The 25,490-nt window shown below is 56.1% G+C and overlaps 5 protein-coding genes across 8 annotated transcripts; 2 read left to right on the top strand and 3 right to left on the bottom strand.

The window, feature by feature from the left end:
• Positions 1 to 551: 551 nt before the first annotated feature.
• ZSWIM1 (zinc finger SWIM-type containing 1) lies at positions 552 to 3,512 on the top strand. 3 transcript variants are annotated; one of them, XM_059407109.1, is made up of 2 exons: positions 552 to 807; positions 1,780 to 3,512. In XM_059407109.1, the coding sequence occupies exon 2, from the start codon at positions 1,910 to 1,912 to the stop codon at positions 3,278 to 3,280; it is 1,371 nt and encodes a 456-aa protein (XP_059263092.1). In that variant the 5' UTR covers positions 552 to 807; positions 1,780 to 1,909; the 3' UTR covers positions 3,281 to 3,512. The 3 variants fall into 3 exon arrangements, with proteins under 3 accessions (XP_059263092.1, XP_059263094.1, XP_059263093.1); XM_059407111.1 differs by lacking the exon at positions 552 to 807 and adding an exon at positions 815 to 1,009; XM_059407110.1 differs by lacking the exon at positions 552 to 807 and adding an exon at positions 997 to 1,072.
• Positions 3,513 to 3,922: 410 nt separating this feature from the next.
• Positions 3,923 to 6,511, bottom strand: SPATA25 (spermatogenesis associated 25). Its single transcript, XM_059407121.1, has 2 exons — positions 5,453 to 6,511; positions 3,923 to 5,070 (listed from the first exon to the last, which is right to left on the bottom strand). Exons 1-2 carry the CDS (start codon positions 5,571 to 5,573, stop codon positions 4,439 to 4,441), a joined length of 753 nt encoding a protein of 250 aa, XP_059263104.1. The 5' UTR covers positions 5,574 to 6,511; the 3' UTR covers positions 3,923 to 4,438.
• Positions 6,512 to 6,632: 121 nt separating this feature from the next.
• On the bottom strand, positions 6,633 to 8,527 carry NEURL2 (neuralized E3 ubiquitin protein ligase 2). Of its 2 annotated transcripts, none has more exons than XM_059407120.1 (2): positions 7,784 to 8,527; positions 6,633 to 6,838 (listed from the first exon to the last, which is right to left on the bottom strand). In XM_059407120.1, exons 1-2 carry the CDS (start codon positions 8,523 to 8,525, stop codon positions 6,723 to 6,725), a joined length of 858 nt encoding a protein of 285 aa, XP_059263103.1. In that variant the 5' UTR covers positions 8,526 to 8,527; the 3' UTR covers positions 6,633 to 6,722. The 2 variants fall into 2 exon arrangements, with proteins under 2 accessions (XP_059263103.1, XP_059263101.1); XM_059407118.1 differs by having other exon boundaries at positions 6,633 to 6,852.
• A 331-nt stretch (positions 8,528 to 8,858) lies between these two features.
• On the top strand, positions 8,859 to 14,803 carry CTSA (cathepsin A). Its single transcript, XM_059407107.1, has 15 exons — positions 8,859 to 8,951; positions 9,123 to 9,304; positions 9,422 to 9,533; positions 9,771 to 9,821; positions 9,912 to 9,998; positions 10,231 to 10,386; positions 10,700 to 10,791; positions 11,119 to 11,203; positions 11,824 to 11,915; positions 11,993 to 12,071; positions 12,150 to 12,292; positions 12,950 to 13,025; positions 13,672 to 13,761; positions 13,940 to 14,044; positions 14,281 to 14,803. Exons 1-15 carry the CDS (start codon positions 8,898 to 8,900, stop codon positions 14,362 to 14,364), a joined length of 1,488 nt encoding a protein of 495 aa, XP_059263090.1. The 5' UTR covers positions 8,859 to 8,897; the 3' UTR covers positions 14,365 to 14,803.
• Positions 14,631 to 24,162, bottom strand: PLTP (phospholipid transfer protein). The gene is made up of 16 exons (XM_059407108.1): positions 23,938 to 24,162; positions 23,223 to 23,333; positions 23,036 to 23,135; positions 22,252 to 22,380; positions 21,406 to 21,561; positions 20,381 to 20,444; positions 20,245 to 20,308; positions 19,495 to 19,586; positions 18,576 to 18,752; positions 18,429 to 18,488; positions 17,049 to 17,213; positions 16,888 to 16,955; positions 15,808 to 15,850; positions 15,640 to 15,703; positions 15,479 to 15,555; positions 14,631 to 15,053 (listed from the first exon to the last, which is right to left on the bottom strand). Exons 2-16 carry the CDS (start codon positions 23,320 to 23,322, stop codon positions 14,961 to 14,963), a joined length of 1,452 nt encoding a protein of 483 aa, XP_059263091.1. The 5' UTR covers positions 23,323 to 23,333; positions 23,938 to 24,162; the 3' UTR covers positions 14,631 to 14,960.
• Positions 24,163 to 25,490: the final 1,328 nt, after the last annotated feature.

Here is a 25,490-nt window from a genome sequence, read left to right on the forward strand (position 1 = left end):
TGTTGTTGCTAGTTAATAGTTTTAATCACTTAAAACCTGGGAGCTATCCGGCTTTCCCAGATGTCATCTTCAGGGGAACCGAGGTCAAAGGTGGCAGTCAGTCTTGGCTCCTGCACTGGTCTGCCATGACCTCAAGTCACAGGACCATTCTGGATCTGTTTCTTCTGTAAAACACTGGAGGGGGTGGGGCTAGTCAACACAAGGTTCATCTCTCATAAGGAGATCTGGATTTCCTCAACAGTTATGGCTGGGCCCCTGACCCCTGGTGGAGAAGTCAGAATCTGAGACCTGGGCCCCAGTTTCCCCATCAGGCCGGAGACAGTACAAGCCCATAGCCACCCTTTCCCACCCCCAACCCCTCGGGAGGAGGTTGGAATTTGACCATAAAAGAAAGAAAAATCCATAAAGCACTGCTATTTATTTTCCTTTTTCATTTTCGGCCTCGGAGGAGTTTCCATAGTAACACAGCCTTCCAGAGTCTTCTTCCCTCCCTCCCTGCCCCCTCCCCGCCCCCCCTACAGACGCGGGGCTTCGGAGTCCAGCCTCAGGGCTCAGGCTCGCGTGGATGCTAGTGTCCTCGGGCTTTCATTGGTTACCGCCAGCCGAGCCCCTCGTAACCCTAGGAACAGCACCCGCCCACAAATCGCCGGGCTACGATTGGTCTAATCCCCCCAAACCGAACGCGAACTCTTCAGGCCATTGGCCCAAGTCACGGCGAAGCTGGTGCCGCGGTTGGTGAGCCTAGAGGTCAGTCAGAGTCAGAGGCAGGGTCAAATAGGGAGAAATGGCGACGGAGGCAGGCAGTGGGTGAGTGATTCTGAAGGGTGGAGGTGTGAGGCGATTGATGATGGTGGTCAGCCGTGACACGGCTCCCAAAGGGGTGGGAGGTTGACTTCTCTTCTGGCTCCGGCCGGACTCCGAATGGGAACGTCTGATACCTACATCCTCCCACCCGGGTTAGAGGTGAGAGGTCAGAGGCCGCGTCCCCACTCGGGTGTTTGGACCTCAGGTACTCGAAAACAGTGAGGATCCCGAACCAAAGACTCAGCTTCCAGCTACTTATGGAGTAATGGTGGGAAAGTCACTTAACCTCTTTGAACCTCAATTTCTCATCTGTAAAATGGGGATAGTAACCGGGTTTGGGGCCAAATAGACGAAGCTTTTAAACACAGTACTGCAGTTAATAGAGGGGTTTATGGAGAGGCAGGAGAAGCCAAGCACATGTGATAGCTCCTGTGCGTGGTTCAAGGGCTTGAGGCTCAGGAAGAGTCACTGACTTGCCTAGAATCATACAATTTGGGGCGCAATTAGGTTCTCATATATATACTAGGACCAAATGGAAGAATGGATGCCAAGCGGTAATCTGTAAATATAAAGTGCTAAACAAATATTTAAAAAGATATCTAGGGGGGTGGGGAGGCCATATGCACCTCCACCCCTCACACCCACTTAAATCTCTGAGAACTGAATCTTTCCAATCTTTCCATGCCCAGCTTATCAGTTAGGTCTCAGCTACAATGTCGTCCTCTCTCCCCACCAAGAGACACCTTCCCTTCCCGCCTTAGCTACATTTCTCTCCCTCTCCCATCTTACTGTCTACCTGTTATCCAGTTTTGTGCTCTCTGCATCCTTCATTGCCTGTTATATCTTTATCTGTTTACATGTTTATCATGCATCTCCCCCAGAACAGTGCTGATCCACAGTAAGCAATATTATCTGGATGAATAACTGAGGCGCTAAGCCCCTACTGTCTCCTTAAGATTCTGTTCCTCTCCATAGGCGCATCTTTGGAACAAGATCGGGGAACTACATCCCAGCCTCACGCTTCAGCTTGCTTGGAGCTTGAGACCTTGAGAGTCCTGGACAGCAGTCTTTTGACCTTGGCATCTAGACGTCTCCCCTCTCCCCCATGGCCCTGACAATGCTGAATGAGTTCCTGATTGAGGACCCAAACCCACCTATGCTGCTGTATCAGGTTAGCAAGACTGCTCAGTTAGATACCCTCAACTACCAGAGCTGCTTTATGCAAGGGGTCTTTGCCCATTTCCCTGAGATCTTATTTATCCACCGGACCTATAACCCAACGGGCAAGGTGCTATATACCTTCCTGGTAGATGGACCTCGGGTGCAGCTGGAGGGTCATCTGGCCCGGGCAGTCTACTTCGCCATTCCAGCCAAGGAGGATGCTGAAGGCCTGGCCCAGATGTTCCAGGTGTTCAAGAAGTTTAACCCAGCATGGGAGAGAGTCTGTACCATCCTGGTGGATCCGCACTTCCTCCCACTACCCACCCTTGCTATGGAGTTCCCCGCAGCTGAGGTCCTGCTCTCAGCCTTTCACATCTGTAAGTTCCTCCAGGGCAAGTTCTATCAGCTGTCCCTCGAACAGCCTGTGGAGAGGGTGCTCCTCAGTGCCCTGCAGAGCACAATGTGCTCGGCCACCGCTGGCAACCTGAGGAAGCTGTATACACTCCTGAGCAGCTGCATCCCTCCAGCCCGGCTGCCGGAGCTCCACTCCCACTGGCTGCTCAATGACCGGATCTGGCTGGCGCACCGCTGGCGAAGCCGAGCTGAGAGCAGCCGCTACTTCCAGGGCCTGGAGGTCACCACCCGCATCCTCAGCCAGCTCTTCGGCACCACCCCCTGTGTGGAACAAGGCATGGCCTCTCTGCTCCGGTACATGCAGCAGAATGCAGGAGACGAGGCAAGCTTCAGCCTGGGCCTGACTCCCCAGAAAAGTCAGGCCCCCTTAGACGTCAGCCCGGAAAGCCCCAAAGTGGAGCGGCTGGTAGAAGCCCGCATCCAGCACTCCCTCAATGCCATCTGCACGGGGCCGGCCGCCCAGCTCTGTCTGGGGGAGCTTGCTGTGGTCCAGAAATCTGTGCACCTCGTCAGTTCCGGCTCGGAGAAGGTGAACATCCAGATCCTGGAGGACACCCATCGGGTGCAGCCCCAGCCCCCTGCCGGCTGCAGCTGCTACTTTCACCAGGCCTTCCACCTGCCCTGCCGCCACATCCTGGCCATGCTCAGTGCTCGCCACCAGGTGCTTCAGCCCGACATGCTGCCCGCCCAGTGGACAGCAGGCTGTGCTGCCAGTCTCGACAACATTCTGGGCAGCAAGTGGAGTGAGACGCTGGATAAGCACTTGGCTGTGGCTCTCCTCACCGAGGAGGTGGGTCAGCTCTTGCAGCACTGCAGCCAGGAGGAGTTTGAACGGAGGTACAGCACCCTGCGGGAGCTGGCCGACAGCTGGATCGGCCCTTATGAGCAGGTCCAACTCTGATTACCTTCCATGCCCAGAGATGCTCATGCACACATACCCGCTCACATCCACCCCTACATGCACAACACACACACACACTATTCTACTTCCGTGGGCCTTCCTTCCAGGAAAAGAAAAGGGTCTTCTATTCTACCGTGGCCTGTTAACCTAAAATGTGTCTAGTTCCTAAGACAGGAGTCAGCAAACCCTTTCTGTAAAGGGCCTGGCAGTAAATATTTTAGACTTTGCTGGCCATGGTCTCTGTTGTATATTCTTGGTTTGGTTTTGTTTGGCAGCCTTTTCAAATGATTAAAAACCATTCTTAGCTCAAGGGCCTTAGAAACAGGTGGCCCTGCTCTAGGATAAGATACTGGGTGGAGATCAGGTGCGGGGGCTTGGTAACAGCTTCCCCAGTCATTAGATGACTCACCTGACCCACAGAGGAGAGGAGGTGGATCCCAGCCTTTGTTCCCTGGCCCCCACAGGGGGGTCATTAAAGTCACATTTGCCTATTCCAGCCCTCGTCTCATTTTGTATCTTCTAGAAGACAGCAGAGCAAATATCATGGAAAGAATAGACTTTGGAGTCTGCCACTACGTGCAAATCCCAGTTCTTTCAATGCCTGATTTTTGAGGCCTAGTTGTACCTTTTACTAGCTCTGGGACATCAGGCAAGTCCCCCCTCAAAAGGCTCGATCTGTTCATCTGTAAAAATGGATATCCTCCCAGCACTGATGAGATTAAAGGAGAGCCTGCCTGTAATGGGCCCATGACCAGTGGGCGCTCAAGTGTTGATCTTCCTTCCTTGACACTCGTCCCATCACTTGCCCTCAGCTGGCTGGGAAATGTCAGGCAAGAGGAAAATTCACGTTGCCTAGGACTTTGTATCACAGTCTTGATCAAATCCTGAAACAAGACAAAAGAGGCCTCCACTCCAAGCGGGGGGGGGGGCCCCCTACCTCAGGTGATTTTCATTGTTACTACTCTGAGAAGTCCTGTCTCCTGACTTACTGGCATCTGGAGAAAGTTCCTGGGTCTGGGCCCTGATGAAAGACTTGTATTGACAAGAGTGGTTCATACCACCACCCTATCCCCATCCGTCTCACAGGCACTCCCAATTCTGTCTGCCCAAAAACCATACAGAGAAGCTGCCCTGTGCGTCTGGTGCTATTTCATCCAGCTACAAGCAGGAGCCAGGAGGCTGGCCTCTCCTGGATCTCATGAGGGGCATTTGCCCAGAGGCTGTGTGGGCACGGGCCTGCTCCCACCGCGCCCCCTCCGCGGCCCCCTCTGGCTCCGGATGGGCCATCATGAAAGCTTGAGCCGCCCGGATCAGGTCCTCTTCCCGAAGCCCTGGGACAGGCACGGTGGGGATGCCTGCGATCATCATGGCCAGGGTAAGGATGCAGATATCAGGCTGGGAGCCGGCCTCCTTCCCCCCTGCCTCAGAGGGCATCGGTAGAACCCCTGGTGACAGCCCACACAGCAGCAGGGGCCCAGGCCTGCTGGGGCCACCCAGGCGGGGAGCTCTGCTTCTGGAGCAGCCATCCTCCCAGCCCAAGCTCTCCGGCTGCCTTGCGAGGGGGAATCTGTGGTTGTATCGGCCATAATCCTTCCGCTGCAGTGTCTCCCAGCCAGCCCCCCCAGGGCAGCCCCTGGCTTCCGGCACTGCCAGGGCTGGGCCCCAGGCCTGGGCAACAGGAGCCACCTGCTCAGCTTTCTGGCTCACTGGGCCTAGTCCACCAGAGGCCACCACCACTGGCTCTATAGGACTATAGAGGCCAAGGGATGAGCCTGGAGAAGTAGCCCCACCTGTAGAGACAGGAACGAGATGGAATGTTACTCTCGGTGTCTTTCGGGAGGCCCTGAGGGGCAGGGCACAGAAGCAGAGTACTGGAAACAGGAGTGATTAAGACCAGCCCAACAGGGCTGTCTAGTGGTTGGGAACTAGGTGTTTTACTCATATCCGCACCCCCGGTCTCCAACACTGAGTAGGTAATGGAGAAGTGTTTGTTGATTGAATGAGTGAGCAGGTAGCTACTGGCAAGACCTTTCAGAATGGCTTTCTTCAGAGAACTGATTCCAGGGCCAGCCCAGAAACGTCCAGCAGAACCCCCACCTCCCCAGAGCCAGGAAAACAAGTTCTCAGGGAAAGTTGTGATGCCCCCTCCAGTTCCGGGAGCCCCTCTCTCACCTTGACTGGAAGGCGGAAGACCTTGATGAGTTTGTGGAGACATGAAATAGGACATGGCGGCCGCAAAGCCCCCGTTTGTGAGGGAACAGTCCTCTGCCTCCTGTCCTACCCCTTCCACCATTCTAGAATGTCACCTCATAGTCCCTCCCCTTTACACCTGGAACCCACCTCATAGCACTGACCTGTTCGTTCTAGAACCTGTATATGACAATAGCATGGGGTTAAAAGAGTGCTGGACCAGGAACAGGACATTCTAGGTTCTTACTTCTACCTTGGGCAAGTCACTTGGATAATTTTGTTCTTTGATATTCTCCTCTGTAAAATGGAAGTAATGATACTCACTTCCTCACCAGAAGTCGTGAGCATTAAATGAGATTATCTGTCATGGAAGCAAATGATCAGAGATACCAATAAAGAAGCGAGTGCTTTGTGCTCTGCAGTATGAGAAGGAGTGCTCTGCCCTCACTCATTTGCTGTGTGACTTCAGAATACATTCCTGTCTTTAGGCTTCGGTTTCCCATCTGCAGAATGAAATCGCTGGTCCAGGGTGTCAAACTGGGATGGACATTAAATTCTTTGGGGAGCGCTCAGAAATCCTGATGCCCAGCCTTGTCCCAGACCAATTAAATCCGAACCCCTGGGTCAGACCCAGTTAGTATTAGTCCCTCAAGTGTTTATACTATATGCCAAAGTCAAGACCTCTATTCTAGGGGAATGCTCCTCAATCCTGGCTGTACATTAGAATCTCTGGGGAGCTTTTACAAAAGAACAACGTCTAGGCCTAATCCTCCAACAATCAGAACGGGAATCTCTGGAGATGGGGTTTGGGGCATCAGCTCTCCAATGTATCCCAGATAACCCTAATGAGCAGCCCGACTAGGAATGCTGGTCTAGGTGATGTCTATAATGCTGTCTAGGGGCGCCTGGGTGGCTCAGTCAGTGAAACATCTGCCTTCGGCTCAGGTCATGATCCCAGGGTCCTGGGATTGGAGCCCCACGTTGGCTCAGCAGGGGAGGCTGCTTCTCCCTCTCCTTCTGCCCCTGATCATGTGCTCTCTCTCAAATAAAATCTTAAAAATAACTAAATAAAATGCCCTGTCTTGCTCTGACCTGCTGACTCTCAACGTTTCTACAAGTGCTGCTAATGGGCTTCCAGGGCAAGGAGACCGTCCAGTGATGGGTGTCAGCATCAGCTGTGTTTATTTCCAGGCCTGGCCGGCTCCGGGGCCAGGACATGCTCGTGGCCCAGTTCTAGGGCCGCTGCAGGCCTTTACTCGTACTTGCAGAAATCCTTAAGTCCTTTTGGCAGGTGGAGCCCATCAATGGCCAACCGGTGCACCACGCTCCTTTGGATGACCAGGCGGCAGAGAGTCTGCAGGGACGGCACTGTGGAAAGAAGGCTGTCAGAGGCAAACTGTCAGAGGGGCATCTGAGCCTGAGACCCAGAAGACCTAGGTCCTGGTTCTCCTTTTGTCATTAACTTGGGCAAGTCCCTTCTGCTTTCTAGGTCCAGCCTGCATCACAGGCTGTTCATGTGGTTGACATAGCACCTCTTTCAAAACCTCCACAATGCTGCAGCCCTGTTTCTATTGGAACCCCTCTTAGCAGTTGCTGGGGGGCACAGGCAGTGTGCCTGACTCACCTGTGCACACCCAACATTCCAGCACAGGTCTGACACAAGAGTGGGTTCTAGTTCACTGAATTCATAAAATGATCAGAGGTATAAATAAAGGGCTTAAGAAGGCTAGGGGCGCCTGGGTGGGTTAAAGCCTCTGCCTTCGGCTCAGGTCATGATCCCAGGGTCCTGGGATCAAGCCCTGCATCTGGCTCCCTGCTCAGCAGGAAACCTGCTTTCCCCCCACTCTTTGCCTATCTGTGATCTGTCTGTCAAACAAATACATAAATCTTAAAAAGTGGGGGGGGGGGGCTTAAGAAGGCTATAAAGGACCAGATCGCAGGAACAATCTGGAGCCTATGATGCCTTTCAACCGGTATGCCCAAATCCAGGAGCATTTGTCTAATAAGAGAGCACACAGCTTCCAAGGCAGCCCAGGTGTGAGTTTAGGTTAATACAGCCCTAGGTTAATATAGAAAACACTGGCAAAGCAAGCAACCTAATAGATCACAGCTGAGATGGCGAAACAGAGGCCCAGAGCCAGGCAGTGACTTGTTCAAGATCCCAAGCAAAAGCAGAATTTCAAGTCTGATGCCTTAACTTCTACACTAAGGCTGGACAAACGGAAGTCTTGCTAGCTGGAGTGAGAATTCTAGCAAATTCCTGTTCCCACACTGGGCCAGGAGGGGTCGCTGCTCAGGGGGTGGGATACCTACAGCCATACTCGAGCTGGACCAGGCGCACGCTCTTGGTGGAGGCAAACACGTCCACCACTGCGTAGAGAGGCTGGGCGGCTGGCAGCCCCCGGGCGCTAGGGCCCATGTCCTCGCCGTTGATGATGATGTGCATGTCGGCAGTGCCGTCCGGGCGTGGGCAGAAAAGAACGCCCAGACGGCTGCGGCGCGCGGTCGGTGGCAGCACGTTCAGCTCATACAGCTGATCCAAGAGGTGGCTGTAGAGCCCGGGCCGGCTGCGACCCACGAGGCGGTCGCGGGGAATGCGAAACTGCTCGATGCACAGATACGGTTCCACCAGGAGGGCCGGGGGGCGGCTGGGGGCCAATGCCTCTGCCTCCGGGCGGTCCTCCCGGGGCACGCGGTTGTGATGGCGCGTAATGGCGAAGACCCAGGTGTGGCCGAGGCTGACTAGGTCGGGCAGCGAAAACTCGGGCACGGAGGCCAGAGTGGCGGGGTCTAGCGCGGTCAGGCCGAGGCGCAGGTGCCCGCACCAGCCCAGCTCTTTCTCCTCGATCTCGACCAGGAATACCTGGCCCGGGGCCAGCGGCTCGCGACTGAAGCATACGCCGTGAGCGAAACTCTCCACGCGTGTGGCCCGCGTCCCGGAGAGGTCCACGCGGATGTTGGCACCGTGCACCTGGTGGAAGCGGGTGGGACAGGGCTCGGGACGCGCGGATCTCCAGGCCGCTCCCAAGTCCACGGGGTCGGAGACAGCAGCCATCTCCCGGCCACGAGACAGGCCAGCGGGCGCCGGGGGCTATTTTGGGAGGCGTGCTCAGAGGGTGACCGCGGGGGCACCAAGTAAGGTAACCGTCCCATCCCCCCGACTGCCCTTCCCGAGGCTCTGCCCTGGGGTCCTAGCGCCGCTTGCTCAGCCATCCCGCTTGGACAGGGGCCCACCGGGAGGCCGAGGGATCCTGGCCGCCCACATCTGGGTCATCTGATGGCTGGCGCGCGCGACACGACCTGGGAGGACTGCGGACTCTGACCGCACGCAAGCCGCCGCCTGCGAGCCGCCAGTCCCGGGGGACCAGCGAGGCCCGGGCTGGCTGACTGTCACGTGACGCCGGCACCCACGTGACTTCGACTCCACATGACCTCCCGCGACCGGGCCCCTCCAGGAGAGCGAGGACGCGGGGGAGCAGAGGTGAGGGTGTCCGGGGAGGCCGGAGGGGACCCGCGGCCCGGGCGGGTGGGCGCTGGAGCCTGGCCGGGAACTTCTCTGGTCGCGCGCCGCCAGCTCTTCCGCGGGGCCGCCCCGCGGAAGCGCGGAGGAGCGAGGGAGCGCGGAAACAGACGGCCCTGCTTCCTGCTGCAGATGATCGGAGCCGCGCTGTCGCCTCCTTGGCTGCTGCTGCTGCTCCTGCCCTGGGCGCCCCCAGGCCAGGCAGCGCCAGACGTGGATGAGATCCAGTGCCTGCCTGGGTTGGCCAAGCAGCCGGCTTTCCGCCAGTACTCCGGCTACCTCCGTGGCTCCGGCTCCAAGCACCTCCACTACTGGTCTGCCGCCCTCCCTCCGGGGCGGGGAGGGGACGGGGCACGAGCTGGGGGAGGGTCTGAAGACCTCCCGGGGAGCCTGGTAGAGGGGCACTCACCCTGCTCTACCTCCCCTCCCAGGTTTGTGGAATCGCAGAAGGATCCCAAGAGCAGCCCTCTGGTGCTTTGGCTCAACGGAGGGCCTGGCTGCAGCTCCCTAGATGGCTTCCTCACAGAGCACGGCCCCTTCCTGGTGAGTGGAAAGCCACGGTCTCCCCCCTACAACCAGGAAGGGGACAGCCCCCAAAGGAAGGGGCTGGGGAGGAGGGAGAGCAGGACTTGGAGGTGTTCCCAGTGTGCCCTTCTCCTGAGCCTGGGTTCCCTGGTCTGTACCATTGACCTGACTTTCGATACCTCGCAGGGGTTTTGCCCGAGTGTGGAGTGCCCAGCACAGTGGCCCTTGGCACTCAGTTCTGTTTCTCCTCTTCAGGTGCAGCCAGATGGTGCCACGCTGGAGTACAACCCCTACTCTTGGAACCTGGTATAGCTGGAGCCGGGGGTCCCGTGGGGGTGTCCGGGCACTCGGATGGGTTGGGGAGCCTTCTTCAGTTGGTTTCCTCCTGCCATGTAGATTGCCAATGTGTTGTACCTTGAGTCCCCAGCTGGGGTGGGCTTCTCCTACTCTGATGACAAGACTTATGCCACCAACGACACCGAGGTGAGTCCAGTGCCTGCCCTGTGCCCCAGCTTCCCCAGTTCTCTAAGGGTAGCCTGAGCCGGAGAGAAGAACATGGCGCTGGAGTCTGTTTTTGGCTCTTTCGCAGGCTGTGTATGGTCTTGGCGAAGCCACTTCCTCCTGCTCAGAGTGGGTGGTGGGTGTCATGATCTCTGAAGTCCTTTCTAGCTCCAATACCAGAAGCTTTCGGTTCCCTCCATCCTGCTTTCCCTAGGTCGCCCAGAGCAATTTTGAGGCCCTGAAGGATTTCTTCCGCCTCTTCCCGGAGTACAAGGACAATGAGCTTTTCCTGACCGGAGAGAGCTATGCTGGCATTTACATCCCGACCCTGGCGGTGTTGGTCATGCAGGATCCCAGCATGAACTTGCAGGTAGGGCCGCTGCGGGATGGGAGTGAGGCAGCTTATGGTCGTGGCCTTTCGGTGAGCGAGGTCAGGCAGGCCATCTTCCCTGTCCAACGTGGTCTCCTTTGTAATGCGCCTGCCCCTGGCTGGCCTGCCCCTGCTCACGTGCCTCCCAGGACGGAAGCTCACCTGTCAGCCAGCCAGATCTGTTCTTTACTTTGAGTGGCCTCCCCACAAACCAGCTTGGATTTCAGTGTCCACATTGCTGGAGGTCTGGGTGTAGCCCAGGGAGGCTCCTCCTCTCCCTCAAGATGACCTGGATGCCCTGGCTGTTTCACAGGGGTTGGCTGTGGGCAATGGACTCTCCTCCTATGAGCAGAATGACAACTCCTTGGTCTATTTCGCCTACTACCATGGCCTTCTGGGGAACAGGTATGGGAGGGGACGGTTGGGCAATCTCCGGGGTGGGGCAGGTCATGAGATCTCAGATCTGCTCTCCAGGCACATGATACCCCCGAGCCCTACCCCAGTTTATGACCAGGTCGGGGGGTGGGGGGCTGGGGTTGCTAGAAGTGTTCAGTGCGGGAAGGGATTGAGGAGGGCCGCCGGCAGGATGGCCCCAGAGCAGCTAGGTGGAGAACTTCCATACCATCCCCTGTGATCCATATCCTTGTCCCTTGGGAGGCAGGTGGTGGGAGGTTGGAGGGAGAACGTGGGAGGCCCCCCTTAGGCCTGAATGCTTTTGTGCCTCTTCTACAGGCTCTGGTCTTCCCTCCAGACGCACTGCTGCTCTCAAAACAAGTGTAATTTCTACGACAACACCGACCCAGAATGCGTGACTAATGTGAGGTTCTTCCCCCAACCTCTGTCACCCCTGACACCCCCAGCCCAGAGAAGAGGACCACATCCCTTCCTTGGGGACTCCCTGACCCTGTCCCCTATGGCATTCCTGTCCTGCCTTCTACAGCAATTTGGTGTTTTCTGGGACACATCTAGGGATGTGTTCCTGTCACTACTTCCTGTGACTTTCTCGGCAAATCCTAGAATCCCTGTGAGGGAAAGGGTCTCTCACACCTACAGTGTTCCATGCACTGGGCTGACATAGGTCAACGCAGATTATTTGATATTCAAGTTTCCCTTTTAAGGGACATCGTATTTTCCACATGTTCTAGAAGAGGAAAGTGATGTCAAGAACGTTAAAGTGTAAAAAAAAAAAAAGAATGTTAAAGTGTTCAGGTGAACTCGCCTGAAGTCACAGTGCTAGGAAGCAGTGCCACCAGGGTTTAGACCCTGGGCTGGCAGATGCCTTCCACTGAGCCTCAGTTCCCCTACCTGTAAAAAAAAGTGGGGGAAGGGTAACAACAAGAGGCGAAGCAGGAGAGTGATGAATCTTGGGACGTGTTGGTGAGATCCTGGGGAGGCCAGGGCTTTGTGAAACGGGGGTGGCTCGGCATGTCATTGCAGCTACAGGAAGTGTCCCGCATCGTGGGCAACTCGGGCCTCAACATTTACAACCTCTATGCCCCCTGTGCTGGGGGTGTGCCCGGCCATTTAAGGTAGGCCCTGCGGTGTGCCCTGGGGGGCCCTAGCCCCGCCTGGAGACGGAGGCACCCATCCTCCACTTCACTTGCAGGTTCGAGAAGGATGCTGTCGTGCTCCACGACTTCGGCAACATCTTCACTCGCCTGCCACTCAAGCAGACACGGCATCAGGTGTGCAAGCATCTGGGCTGCTTCTGGTGGGGGTGGGCCAGGGCGGCAAAGACCCTGACCTTTGGTCTGGTCTCCCAGGCTCTGCTGCTGCGCTCCGGGGACAGGGTGCGCATGGACCCGCCCTGCACCAACACCACGGCCGCCTCTACCTACCTCAACAACCCTTATGTGCGCAAGGCCCTCCACATCCCTGAGCAGCTGCCCCGCTGGGACATGTGCAAGTGAGGCGCTGCGGCCAGCCGTGGTCTGGGGGTGGCAGGCTCTCGGGGCCTGTGGGTATCAGACGGGTTCCCAGGAACCCCTTGGCCAGAGTCTCTCAGGGGTGGCCTTCAGGGTGTGGCGGTGGGTTAGTTGTACAGGAAGTCTAACCCTTCAGCTGATGGATGTTTCACCAGTTCATTGGTAGAATGTTAGTTTGCTTCCCCAGTAGTGAGTCAGTAGACCCTGTCCCCCATCCCCGCTCCGCTACAGTCCCCAGTTGCACAGATCTCCTGTGACCCGTGTTGAGTAACATGGTGACGCCCGGCATGGCGGGGGCCACTCAAGTCCATTCTGATTGGCCAGCACCCCTGCCCTCCTGCCGTTAATGCTCTGTGGTTCTCACACCCGTGGGCCCCTTGGTGCTAAATTCCAATCGTGGACCCGTCACTAAATGTTTCCATCTACGTTTCCCAACGGGGGTGAGTTGAGGACCTCGGCGTTCCAGCCTCTCATCCAACTAAGTCCTAGAGGCGTGACACAAGGAGAGGACTGAATCCCAGTTCTGCCCCCTGGGCTGGAGCTTTGAGCTGGGAGGGGACAGGACGGGGAGGTCTGCCATGTGACTCTTTGTTCCCCTTTACCTGGTCTCCGTGGGGCCTGCCCACGTGCTCCCGCAGCTTCCTGGTGAACATACAGTACCGCCGTCTCTACCAAAGTGTGCAGGACCAGTACTTGAAGCTACTCACCACGCAGGTGAGTGGGAGCTGCGCGGTGGGGGCCACCAGCAACCTCAGGGCCCCCTTGAGAGTACTGCTCTGGACACCAGAAGCTGAAACTCTAAGAAATGAAGCCCAGTGATACAGGGTCATGATTTGAACATGGCTTTGTCCCCCACCCCATGCTGCTCTGTGGTAGGAGGCTGGGGGTTCTGCATCGGCCGAGGAGACTTTAGGTGGAGAAGAGCAGGAGTACGTGTTACGTGTTACGGACAGGCAAATGGAGGTCCAGGGTGGGAAAGAGCCTTGTCCAAGGTCATCTAGGAGACCCTGACAGCCAGTCAGGACCAGATTCTGTACCCACAGTGCTTAGAGCAGGAGCTCTAGTGTCATATGGACTGTGTGTAGTTTCCTTTACTAGCCGTATGACCCAGGGCACGTTTCTCATATCTTGAGATTAGGTTTCCTCACCTGTAAAATGGCGTTAATAACAGTATCCACCTTCATAGGTGAAGCATTTAGTAGAGCACTGGACATGTAGAAAACAGAATACCTGAGTATTTCCTGCTTCATGCTACTTAGCTGGGCCCCCTGAATTCCCTGAAGGGGTAGGGCTTGAACAGGGAAGGGCTGGGCCCTGCGCTCACGTCAGAGCCCCCGTTCCCTCTCTTGTCCGGCTCCAGAAATACCGGATCCTGCTATACAACGGAGATGTGGACATGGCTTGCAATTTCATGGGGGACGAGTGGTTCGTGGATTCCCTCAACCAGAAGGTAAGGCGCAAAGATCCCGGCTCCGGGGACGGATGGGGCAGTTGTGCCTGGCAGCTGGCCTCTGCACAGGCAGACAGGGCAAACTCTGGGGAGTTCCGGGCCCCTGAGGTCTTGCTGGCAGCTGTGAACAGAGATGGTGGGGCAGCAGCAGGCTGCTAAGTCTTTCCTGGTGCGGCAGATGGAGGTCCAGCGCCGGCCCTGGTTAGTGGACTATGGGGACAGTGGAGAGCAGATTGCTGGCTTCGTGAAGGAGTTCTCCCACATCGCCTTTCTCACCATCAAGGTAGAGCCTGGGCCTGACGAGGGTTGGCTTGGCTGGAGGGGATGGGGCAGGACCCACCCATTCTCTCCTCCCAGCTGCCTGATACACTGGGTTACCGTCTGGGCCCATAAGAGCAAGTTTTCTGGAGGGAGTGAGAGAAGAGGAAGGTCACTGGCTGGAGGGATCCAGTAGGATGGAGGAGGTACCGAGGGGCAGGGGTGACACAGGAAGGTGATCTCACAGAGCTTTGCTTCTAGGGCGCTGGGCACATGGTCCCCACCGACAAGCCCCAGGCTGCCCTCACCATGTTCTCCCGCTTCCTGAATAAGCAGCCGTACTGATGGAGACCAGTCCCCCTTCTGCCCGATGCAGCCGTACTGACAGAGACCAGTCCCCGTTCTGCCTGATGCAGCCATACTGACAGAGACAAGTCCCCCTTCTGATCCAGCCCCTTTCCTGCCTCTCCTGCTAGGAGGGAGGCCCTCTTTTGTGCAAAATGCCCCTGTGGGGCAGATCCCGGCCTCCAGAACCAACCTACCCCACCACCACTGCCCTCTCCACAGCCCTCCGCCTCCCAGACCAGGCCCCAGTGCCTCAGAAGACAGCCTGGGGGAGTTAGCACTTTATTCCTGACTGGGGTGGGGCCTGGCCCCTTCCCTTCATGCACTGGAACACAGCAGAGCTCAGCATGGCCCATGGGGAGGGTGGACCATGGGGAGGGTGGACAGACTGTAATCAATGGAATGACTGATTATGGAATTAAATTGGGTACAGCTTAAAGCCCTGTCTTTGTGGCACTGGGGGTTAGGACACTATAGGCTGGGGGTGGGAGGTCCTAGAGGAGGGGATGACAGGTGTCTGGAGTCCCAAAAGCCCCTTCCAGGGTGGGCTTGAGGACTCAGGCAGCCGCTGTGGAGGGCGGAGGGCCACTGGATGTCTAGGGGTCCCGGGTGTCGGCAGGCCGGTTCTTCTCAATCACCTCTCGCAGCCCTTTGGCAAAGTGGAGGTCAGCCCCGATGGTGAGGAAGCCCTGTGCAGTGGGGCAGAGAGGGGAGTCTGTTCATTCCATCACAGAGGCCAAAATTTCAAGATAGAGACAGAGTTCTTAGCCTTGAGGGGTTCTGTTTAGTGGGACAGGAGGAGCAGCAAAGAAGGTCTTCTAGCTCCCTGTGAGGGGTATAAAAGAGAGGCTGCAGGAACACAGTCAGTGGAGGTCAAGGAGGGCTTCCTGGAGGAGGTGACCTCTTAGCTCAGACGGTCAAGATAAGTAGATATTAGGGGTGGAATCCGGGAAGAGGCTTAGAAGGTGAGGGCACAGCAGTGCAGAGGGCTGGAGAAGATTAAAATGGGAGGGGCCGTCAATGAGGGAGGAGCTGGGGTCAGGTGCCCAGTTAGTTAGGTTGGTGGTGAATCGGGGCGGGGAGGCTCTGCCCTCCTCCATCAACCCCCACTCACCGCATGATTCGTCACTACCTCACGCACGAAGTTGATGCCCTCGGGTAGTGGGATCTGCACGCCCCGCCACATCCGCTCTGTGGGTGGGAGCAGTTGGCTCAGCCGGGATCCACCAGCTCCCCTCTCTTTTCCCTCTCCTGCCCTCCGACCCCCAGCCCTACCGTTGAGCATGGGCATCACCCCAATCTGCAGCATGGTCTTCAAAGGGGCTTGCAGCGGGATCAGCTGGGAGGGAGAGGGCGGGACGTCAGGGCGAGCAGTAGGAAGCCGACGGGCCTCCATTGCCCAGCCCTGACCCGGCCTCGGCACCCCCCCCACCCGCAACTCACTGCCAGTGACTCCAGGGCGGACTGGTTCGAATAGATTCGGAACCTACAGGAGAGAAACAAGTGTCCAGTAAGCACAAGGCCCAGAAGTTCCCCTTCTTCAGGCCACCAGATGCCCCTCTGTCTCAGCCTCAGATGTTCCCATCTTCACATCTGTCTGGGGTTTCTGCCACTCGCCAGATGTGCATCCCTGGGTGGGGGAGTCCTTTCTCCCACTTTCGGTTCCTTTTCTTCAAGTTTGCTACTCGTAATTCATTGACCACTTCCTGTATACCAGACTTGGCCTGACCGCCTGGCGTGTATGGTTTGTGTTTATTTAATGAAACTTACAGAATTTACTTCCTCCTAGTACTAATAAGCATGTTACAGAAGTTAAGTAGTAAGATTTTTTTTTTTTTTAGATTTTATTTATTTATTTGACAGAGAGAGATCACAAGCAGGCAGAGAGGCAGGCAAAGGGCAGGAGGAAGCAGGCTCCCTGCTGAGCAGAGAGCCCGATGCAGGACTCGATCCCAGGACCCTGGGATCATGACCTGAGCTGAAGGCAGAGGCTTTAACCCACTGAGCCACCCAGGTGCCCCTAGAATCTAAACTCTTAACCACGACCCTGCAATATCTCATTTAACCTCTGGGACAGTGCTGTCCAATAGACCTTTCTGCAGACCGTGGCACATTTGCCCCCGCTGTGTAGTAGCCCCTGGCTGCCTGTGGCTCACATAGTAGGTGCTATTTTTTCCCTCCATTTAGTCCTGAAGAAAATGAAGGTGAAGTGATTCTTAAGATTAGAAAAGCTGTTTCTGTCTGAACCCCTGTGGTTAGGCTCTTTGCTGTGCGACTCTGGGACTGTGGGCACGTCACTTAACCTGGGCTGGTTCATTCCTCTCAGAAGATCTGCTCTGCCTGCCTCTGGGTCATAAGATAATCTAGAGAAGTTCCACCTGATTAAAATGCATCTGTTACACATGAACAAAGACCCTAGCTCCCCAGTAGCTATAGATCTGTTGTTGAACAGGCGCGACTATCCTGAAGGCACTCAGGCTCAGTGAGGTGAAGCGCTTGCCCGAGACCTTGACTGGTGCTTACCGGCGCAGGTCCAGCTGGGTGCGCAGCGCCTTCCCCCGGAGTGCCATCTTGGCGCTGAGACGGGCGTCCTACAGGCAAGGGGGTTGGGGAAGGGTTACTGACCCACGGGGTCCGCAGCATGCTCATCCCGACCCTCAGTACCCCCGCTCTAGTGTCCGCACCATGATCATGCTGGACAGCTGGACCTCGGGCTGGTCAGGCGGGACCAGGGCTATGGTGACACTGGCAGTGACGGAGACCGTGCTCCCCGAGGGCTTGATGGTGCAGCGAGGTGGGGCCAGGACGCGCAGCTCCAGCTTCAGCGGGGAGTCGATCACCGCTGGGCTCTGGGGACAGAGTTGGGGGGGGGGGGGGGGGGGGGGGGTGGTCCCAGATCTGCTCCCTGATGAGCTCCAGGAGGGAACATGGGGTGGCTCTGGCTCTGCCTGCTGGGAGCCCAGACCCGCAAATAACGAGGACTGGTGTGGCTTCCCAGACCCTTCAGAACTGTACCCAGCCTCTGTGCCTTTGCTCACGTGAGGGATGGAATGTCTCCTTCTAATGCTTTCCTGAGTTCTTGCTAGTGGGGATCTATATCCAGCCAGACTCCTCCGGGACAGTGTTTGCATCAGATATCCCCACCCTCTGCCGTATCATTTGCTCTGCACTGCTGTGCTCTTGCCCGTGTAGGCACTGACCAATATTTTGCCTGTGTTAGCTCATTCAGACCTCATCATAACCATGTGAGGCAGGCATTATCATGCTCACCTTGGAGATGGGGAAACCAAGGCACGGAGAAGTTAAGTAACTTGTCCAAGGTTCTGGAGTTATCCAGGTGCAGACCGTGGGATGCAGACCAGGGCAGCCTGGCCAGGGAGTCCGTGACCCTCCCCCCCACTTGGCCATCAGGCAGATGGTGACGATGAGGATGACAGCAGCGAGGATAGCAGCTAGTGTTTCCTGAGCAGTTAACCTGCACCAGGGGCTGCTCTAATTTCTTTACGTGAATTAATTCGGTTAATCCTCAGTGACAGCCCTTGGAGGCTGTATAGTGTAGAAGAGATTAAGGGCAAGCCCTCTAACGATCACTGAGATCATTAGATCACTGTGACCTCCCAACCCTCTTCCCATGAAACAAGGGGCAATCATAAGGCAAAAGAAGAACACATCAGGGGCGTCTGGCTGGCTCAGTCAGTAGAGCATGGAACGCTTAATCGTGAGGGTAATGAGCTCGAGCCCCACGATGGGCATAGAGATTATTAAAAAAAATTAACTTAAAAAAAGAATACATTGGTCATTGTTAGAGTCCCTACGCTTAGAGAGCTTGGGTTCTCAGCCTGTGCTCCTCCTAGCTTCATGAAGAAGTAGCAAGGGCCCTTCACAGACCTGAAATCGACCTTGACAAACAAGAGAACTTAGCCACAGGCGAGACGTCGGGCCTTCTGTCTACTGCTCAGTGGCTGTGGGGGCCTCTGCCTGTACAGCTCGCGCGTCCCCTCGCTGGTGTGCAGGTGGTGTGGCCGCCCACCCTGGCCACGTCCCTACCTCCCGCCAACACTCACCAGTAGGACAATGCTCCCAAAGTAGGTGGCTCTCAGCAGCATGTCCAGATCGTGGGGCACCTGGAGAGGGGAAGAAGATGAGGCAGGGTTATCGGGAGTTTCGGACAGGTCCCCTCTTGGCCATCCGGCAGACAGACCCCGACATACCTTGTCCCCCACCAGGGACAGCTTCAGGGCTTCCGCCCGGAAGTAACTTTCCATGGCAGAATCAAAGAAGAACTCCGAGAAGGCCACGTACACCATCCGCTCCTCCTCCTGCAGCTGGGGCTCTACCGCCCGGTTGGGCAGGCTCCAGCTCCCCTCAGCCAGAGGAAAGAAGGCCCCCTACAGTTGGGGGATCGGGGTCAGCCTGGCCCAGCACCCAGATTTTCCCACGCCCGGTGCCAGGCCCCGTGAGGGTTGGACCCAGTTGCTATCTTTAGGGGTCTTATTAGCACAACTTCTTCTTTTAAGTTGTATTTATTTAACTAATCTCTCCTCCCAACATGGGGCTTGAACTCACAACCCCAAGATTCAGAGTCGCATGCTCTACCAACACCCCACCAGGTGCCCTCGTTGTCAGCACAACTCCTAAAAAGTCATTCAGAGGAGGGCAGCTGGAGTTCTGCAAGGGAGCACTCCCATTAGGCCAGAGAAGGGACACCCAGGAGAGGGACTTGGGGAGGAGGTGGCTTGTGAGTGGGTCTTGAAAGATACAGAGCAGGAGTGAGAAAAGCTGCTGTTGACATTTACATAGATTATGTGCATAGAGCTGTTATGTCCAACTGCTTCAGGGGAGGTGGGAAAGGGCAGCACCCGAGCAAAGGCCCTGAGGCAGGAAGCCAGGGGCATATTTGGGAAAGAATGAGTGCAGAGAAACAGGGTGAAGTCAGAAAGGTGGAGCCAGACAAGGTTAACCAGGCTCAGAAGCCAGACCCAGGGGTTGAACCGAATTCTGCAGGCCATGGAGGTCCACTCAGCAGTGGAGTGGCCCAGAGCTGTGCCTTCAGAGGACAAAATGAGCAATGCCGGGAACGAGGAGGAGGTCTGGTTAGGTCAGAGACACCACAGCAGCCAGGCAGCTTACCCGGAAGTCCATGTCCAGGTTGCTGTCGGAAGCGACGGGGTCCTTCAAGAGGGAGTAGTCGATGCCAACCAGCTCATCCACAGAGCTGCGAACTGTGGGAAGGGGCACAGTCACTCAAGCTGCATTCACCCTTCTGGGCCTATTTCTCATCCACAACACGGTGATTAGAAATCCTCCCTCGTAGGGTTGTTGTGGGGATCAAATCGGTTTTACGTGGGAAGCAGTCAGTGCTCAGCAATATTAGTGACCACTCCTGCCATCGCCACCCCTATGGCAAGGGCTCCGTGAGATCACTGAACAAGACGGCAAGGGATTCTTTCCCCTCGTTGTTCTGCATGCCCTGTGTGTGGGGCGTGATGATCTCTACCCCACAGCAGGCAGAGGTCATGGCAGGAAAAGGGAATTCGTGTTAGTTGAACACCTGTTAAGTGCAAGGGATGAATACAGACAAGCTCCCAGTGATCAGCAAGTCCATATCGAGGACCTAGACAGTCATCGCTTAGTTACTAGTTCCAACAACCCCCACAAGGAGGCATCGGCAGCCAAGCGAAGACACCAGGGCCCAGAGAGAGGTGAGTACTTACCTAGGGCCATGTGGCCAGTCAGCAGCAGAGGCCCTATTTGAGGCCAGGGCCTGGCAGGGGACTATTCTGAGGCCCTGCCTGGCAGCTGCACACCTGGCCCCCTCCTCACCCCCAGTCCAGTCCCAGGCATGGCCCGGAGCTTCCCAGCCGGCCAGCACCAACTCACCAGGCACAGTGTCCAGGAGTGAATTGAGGAGCACCGTCCCTGCGTGGTAAAGCACAGGGCAGATCTGCGAGGTGGGGTCTAGAGTCAGGGCCTTCCAAAGAGAGGAGGGCACCCCACACACACACTACTGCTGTACCTGCTGGTTCAGGAGAAAGCGCATCCCCGAGATGATGAATGTGGAGAGGAACTCATACACCTTCCTGCAAGGAGGGGAGAGACCACATGAGCCCAGACTCTGCCCTACCCCAATCCAGGTCCAGGAGAAATCACTAGCCTGAGAGATGGGGAGGAGGTGGCTCAGCTTTACTGTATTACCACCTCTTTAATGGAGGGTTTCCAAATCCCCTCTCTAGCCTTATTCTCAAGACCTAACCCCTGCCCCCCACGAGCCCCCTGAATTTACCCCCAGTTCTTCAAACCTGCTGTAAGCACCCCCACTTCCAGATGCTTACTCATACCTTCCCTTCCACCCTCAGCGTTCCTGTCCTGTATGTCCCCCTGTATAGGCTCAGATGCTTCCTCTTCCAGGCAGTCTTCCCAACTTACCCTCTTCTGAACCCAGGGAGGACTCAGTTCCTCCCTCAAAGCCCCAATAACAAATATTTTGTCCCTTCAGCTAGGCTCTGAGTTCCTTTATGAATCCTCAAGTACTTGCATATACGTTATTTAATAAATAAAAACTTGGCAGTATACCAACACCAGATGATAAATCCACCACCTTTTCTTTCCCACTCTCTTTGAGAACAATCACTAAGTCCCCTTCTCAGCCCCAAACCTGAAATTATGCTCTTGTTTTTATCAGTAGTAGTGAGGGCTACAAATTACTGAGTTCATGTCCAGCTGCACATACTGATCCTCACAATTACTCTTCTCTAGGAAGCTAGCCACTAACATGCCAGGCACTGTTCTAAACATTTGTACATATATTAACAAACAGTCTTCAGAACATAAAATTATAAAATAGTTCCTATTATCATCCTCATCTCACCAATGAGGAAATTGAGGCACAGAGCTTCAGTGCCTCGACCAAGGTCACACAGCAGGGAAATGAGGATGCTGAGAGTTGGACCCTGTTGACCTGGCTCCCAAGTCTGTGCACTTTGCATCGTACTAGGCAGTAAGGCTCAAAGGGGGGTGCCCTGGGTTGGAGATCGGGCTTACTTGAAGGTTCCCCCGAAGGCTGCGTGCATTCTGGAGACCGAGGCCTGGCAGGAGACATTGGACACTTTGATGCGGCCAGTGGCATCCCGGGAGAGCTGCAGAGCAGTGCGGATGGACACACCCTCGGCAGAGGCATTGATGTAGCCCCCATCATACCTGCAAGGAGGGGTGGGGCACTCAATGTCCTGCATGACGGTGTCTTCGCCTGCCCCTACTCAACCCATACCTCATGATACTTTTCTTTAAAAAATTTTATATATTTATTTGACAAAGAGATCACAAGTAGGCAGAGAGGCAGACAGAGAAAGAGGAGGAAGCAGGCTCCCTACTGAGCAGAGAGCCCGATTTGGGGCTCCATCCTAGGACCCTGAGATCATGACCTGAGCCCAAGGCAGAATCTCAGCCCACTGAGCTACCCAGGCACCCCGCCATGATACTTCTTTTTTTTTTTTCTTTTAAGATTTTATTTATGTATTTGACAGAGATTGCAAGTAGGCAGAGAGGCAGGTGGAGAGAGAGGAGGAAGCAGGCTCCCTGCTGAGCTGAGAGCCCAATGCGGGGTGCCCAATGCGGGGATCCCATGACCCTGGGATCATGACCTGAGCTGAAAGCAGAAGCTCTAACCCACTGAGCCACCCAGGTGCCCCTGTCATGATGTTTCTTAATAAGGCTTCACTTCCCCGGTTCACTAGACATTCTACCAAACCCTTATGAAGTGGGTCTGCTTGTCCCTATTGCCCAGATGAAGAAATTGAGATGCAGGAAGGCTAAACGATTGCCCACAGCCCCGCGGCCTCCCAGCCCTCCTGATCCACCCTCCACTCCCCAGCAGTGCCAGGTCCTCACAAGAACCAGTAGACAAGCTGCCTCCGGAAACGCAGCCCCAAGGACGCGTTGCTGATCTGTAGCACCAGCTCTTGCTCTGGCTGGAAATGGAGCTCAGAGGATGTCAGCTGCAGCTCTGTGACCTTCACCCTTCAGGAAGCCTCGGGATTAGTTTCAGGACCACGAAGTGGGTCCCACCCAACCACAGGAAACTCATTCCCTCCACTCCCGGTCCAGGCCTGGGGAAAGCTGAGGTGGGTGGAAGGTATTCTCCCACTTCCCCTCAAGTGCTGGGCCTGGACTTGGGACAGCTCGGAGATGAGCTTCTCCTGACCCAGGTGTTAAAAGTGAGCTTCACCCCTTCTTTAGAGTGATTGCTTGCACTCCCTTCCCTCTCACACCCTGTAGTTGCTTAACCTGCTCTTTTAACCGAATGCTTTGATTTGGTCTCTGTCAGCTGAGCTGCATATCCCATTTCTCCTATCCCCACCGTCGCAAGTTCTTGTCTCTTGTTTCCTGGTACCTTTCCCTTTAGCTCCACCTCGGGGCCTAGACCCCACTCTCATCCCCTGGCAAGTTTCCTGACTCCCCCTTTCCGGGGCTCTTTAGCCACGCCTCAGCCTGCAAGGATTCTGCTTCGCGGTTCTTGGTCCCGCCTATGTTGGAGGGCTTGGCCTTTATATTCTACGCCCCATCCTGTCTCTTGAGTCCCGCCCCCTAGATGTGACCACGCCCCTACCCCACCCACTTTGTCGTTTCCCCCCCACACCGGCCCTAGGACCCGCCCCCCAGGTCTCCTACTTACTCCGAGATGTTGTAGTAGAATTGGCCTTCCCGGCCCCGCAGGTCCGGAATGGTGATGGTCTCCAGCTCTTGTTCCAGAAAGCGCAGGCCCTCCTGCTTCACTGAAGTAGCAGCGAGACCCTTAGGTCCTGCGCCCACTGCCGGGGCGACCCCTCCCTCATCGGCCCTCAGCCGGCCCCGCGCCTTACCCAGCTCGAGCGCCTTGGAGGTGATGCGGATCTTGCAGCCTGGGAGCTCCGCATGAGCGCCTACCAGAAACGCTAGGAGGAGGGCTCCGAGGAGGGCCATGGCGAGCGGGCCTGGGGTGGGGTCGCTGGAGTCATCAGGGCCGCCCAAACCCACTCCCCGGTTGTCCAACCAGAAATGGGACTGGCCGGATCCTTACCCTCGAAACAGCTCTTCAGGGAACTTGGAACCAATTATATTGCCTCCATTTGGCAGATGCGGAAACTGAGGCTCAGGGAGTCAATGCGACTCGCGCTCTGGTTCCCAGAGGATTTGGGACACGGGGGAACGGGAGGGGACATCTTCGGTCCCCCCCGTGCACCCGCCGCGTGATGAGTTTGGACCTCCCGGGTACCAGCGCCCCCCCCCCTTTCCTTCAGCAGAGGGCGGGCGCGGCTTGCCTGTTACTATGGAAACGGCTGCACGCGCATTCCTGGGGGGTGTCTCGCAGTCTCCCAGGCCCCGCGCCGGGGGGAGTAGAGGGGGCTGCCGGCCCAACCTCGGGCTCCCGGTCTCCCGGCTCCTCCCGGTCCTAAATCCCTGCCATTGGGATTCGGCCTGGTACCCCCGCCCCCCATATCAGCGCCCGCCTTCACGGGATCTCTACCCCACCCGGGTTCAGTAGACCACGCAGCTCAGCGAGGGGCTGGGGGTGGATGGGGACGCGCCCCAACTCACTGCGGCGGAGCTGGGGCGGGGGGTCGGTGCGGTCACGTGGGGCGGCGGGCTGCGCAGGGGATCCGGGCGGCAGGGTCTGGCGGGCAGTGCTGTTCCAGCCGCCTTTATAATGCCGGGCCTCTCCGACCCCCCTCCTCGCTCCCGCTCTCCCCTCCTCCCTCAGGGGCTGGGAGGGACGGGGCGGAACGCTGGCAGCCGCGAGGGTGGAGAGGACTGTACAGAGCCCCGTGACAGGCCCGGCCGCTGTCAAGACAAGTGGGGGACCCAAGCCGGGAAGGAGGGAGGGAAGTGCCGGAATTGGCCCGCCCAATCCCAACAGTCCTTGCTTCTCTGGGACCGTGGTTTAAATTCCAAATGCCCATGTCTTCTTGTATGATCCTGAGCAAGTCACTTCACTTGGGTTACAGCGCCTCAGTTTCCTCATCCAGCAAAATGTGAGGGATACTTGGGACCACCCACAAAATCAATGCCCAAGGCACATTTTCTTCCTTTCCACCTACAATCATCAAGACCTCTTCTTGGCAGGCTTCACCCGGGGACCCCCTCCCCACCACCACCACCAAATGTCTCTATGTCACTATGTACCACCAAATGTCTCTATGTCACTATGTAGGGACCTAACAGGCCCCGGAGACTTCTCCCACCAGAGTCCAAGCAACTGCTGCCTGCCCAGGAGGTTGGGCGCAAACTGCTGGAGTCACCCCAGAGGCAGGCAGGGTTGGTGTTTCCCAGGGACTGTGGATTTTGTGTGTGTGAACCTTTGAAGCTAGGTTCTCTGCACAGTATCTCCATCTACTGCCTGCGGTGTGTCCCCAGCTCCTGGGACTGGCACAGAGTAGGTGCTGGCTAACCCTAACCTTTGTTTGTTGTCAAATGGATGAAAGCGGAAAGGAAAAGCAATAAAGGTGAGTGTCCACTGAGAACACATATGTAGCACTAAGCACTCGTCCAGGAATGCCAACATGTCCTGACTTGCCCAGGACCTTCCTAGCTTTGAAACTGAATATCTCCCTTCAGGGGAACCCCCTCAGTCCCAGGCCAACAAGGACAGTTAGTCATCCTGGATCTAGAGGAACTTCTTTAATCTTAACCTATGAGGTTGCACTTGTATGGACCGACCCTAGCAGGAAACCAGACGTGAAGACCACTGGACAGCTACTACCAGAAAACCCACGAACTGTGAAAGGGTGGGAGGTGGTATTTCTAGCCCAGTAGCTAGTGCTTAGACTCTTGAGTCTGACAGACCAGGATTCAAATTCTTGGAATTCATCCAATTTTTGGACCCCTACTGAAGCAGCGCTGAGACTCAGCTTCCTCTTCCAAAAAACAGAAACAGCAAGGTCGTTGCAAGAATAAATGTGCCTCCTGGCTGTGCTGAGCACAGTACATGGCATACCATTAGTGCCAAATAAATACTGGCTATTCGGATGAGAGGCACACCCCACAAGCACATGAGACAGAAAGGGTTTAGGAGAGGAAGGAAGAAAGAGCTAAGGATATCCAGAGGAGGAAGTCCTTAATGCCTTTGAACTCTAGTAGCCCTCACTCTTCCT

The sequence above is a fragment of the Mustela nigripes genome, chromosome 7 (assembly GCF_022355385.1).
Source record: "Mustela nigripes isolate SB6536 chromosome 7, MUSNIG.SB6536, whole genome shotgun sequence".
Classification (NCBI taxonomy): Eukaryota; Metazoa; Chordata; class Mammalia; order Carnivora; family Mustelidae; genus Mustela; species Mustela nigripes.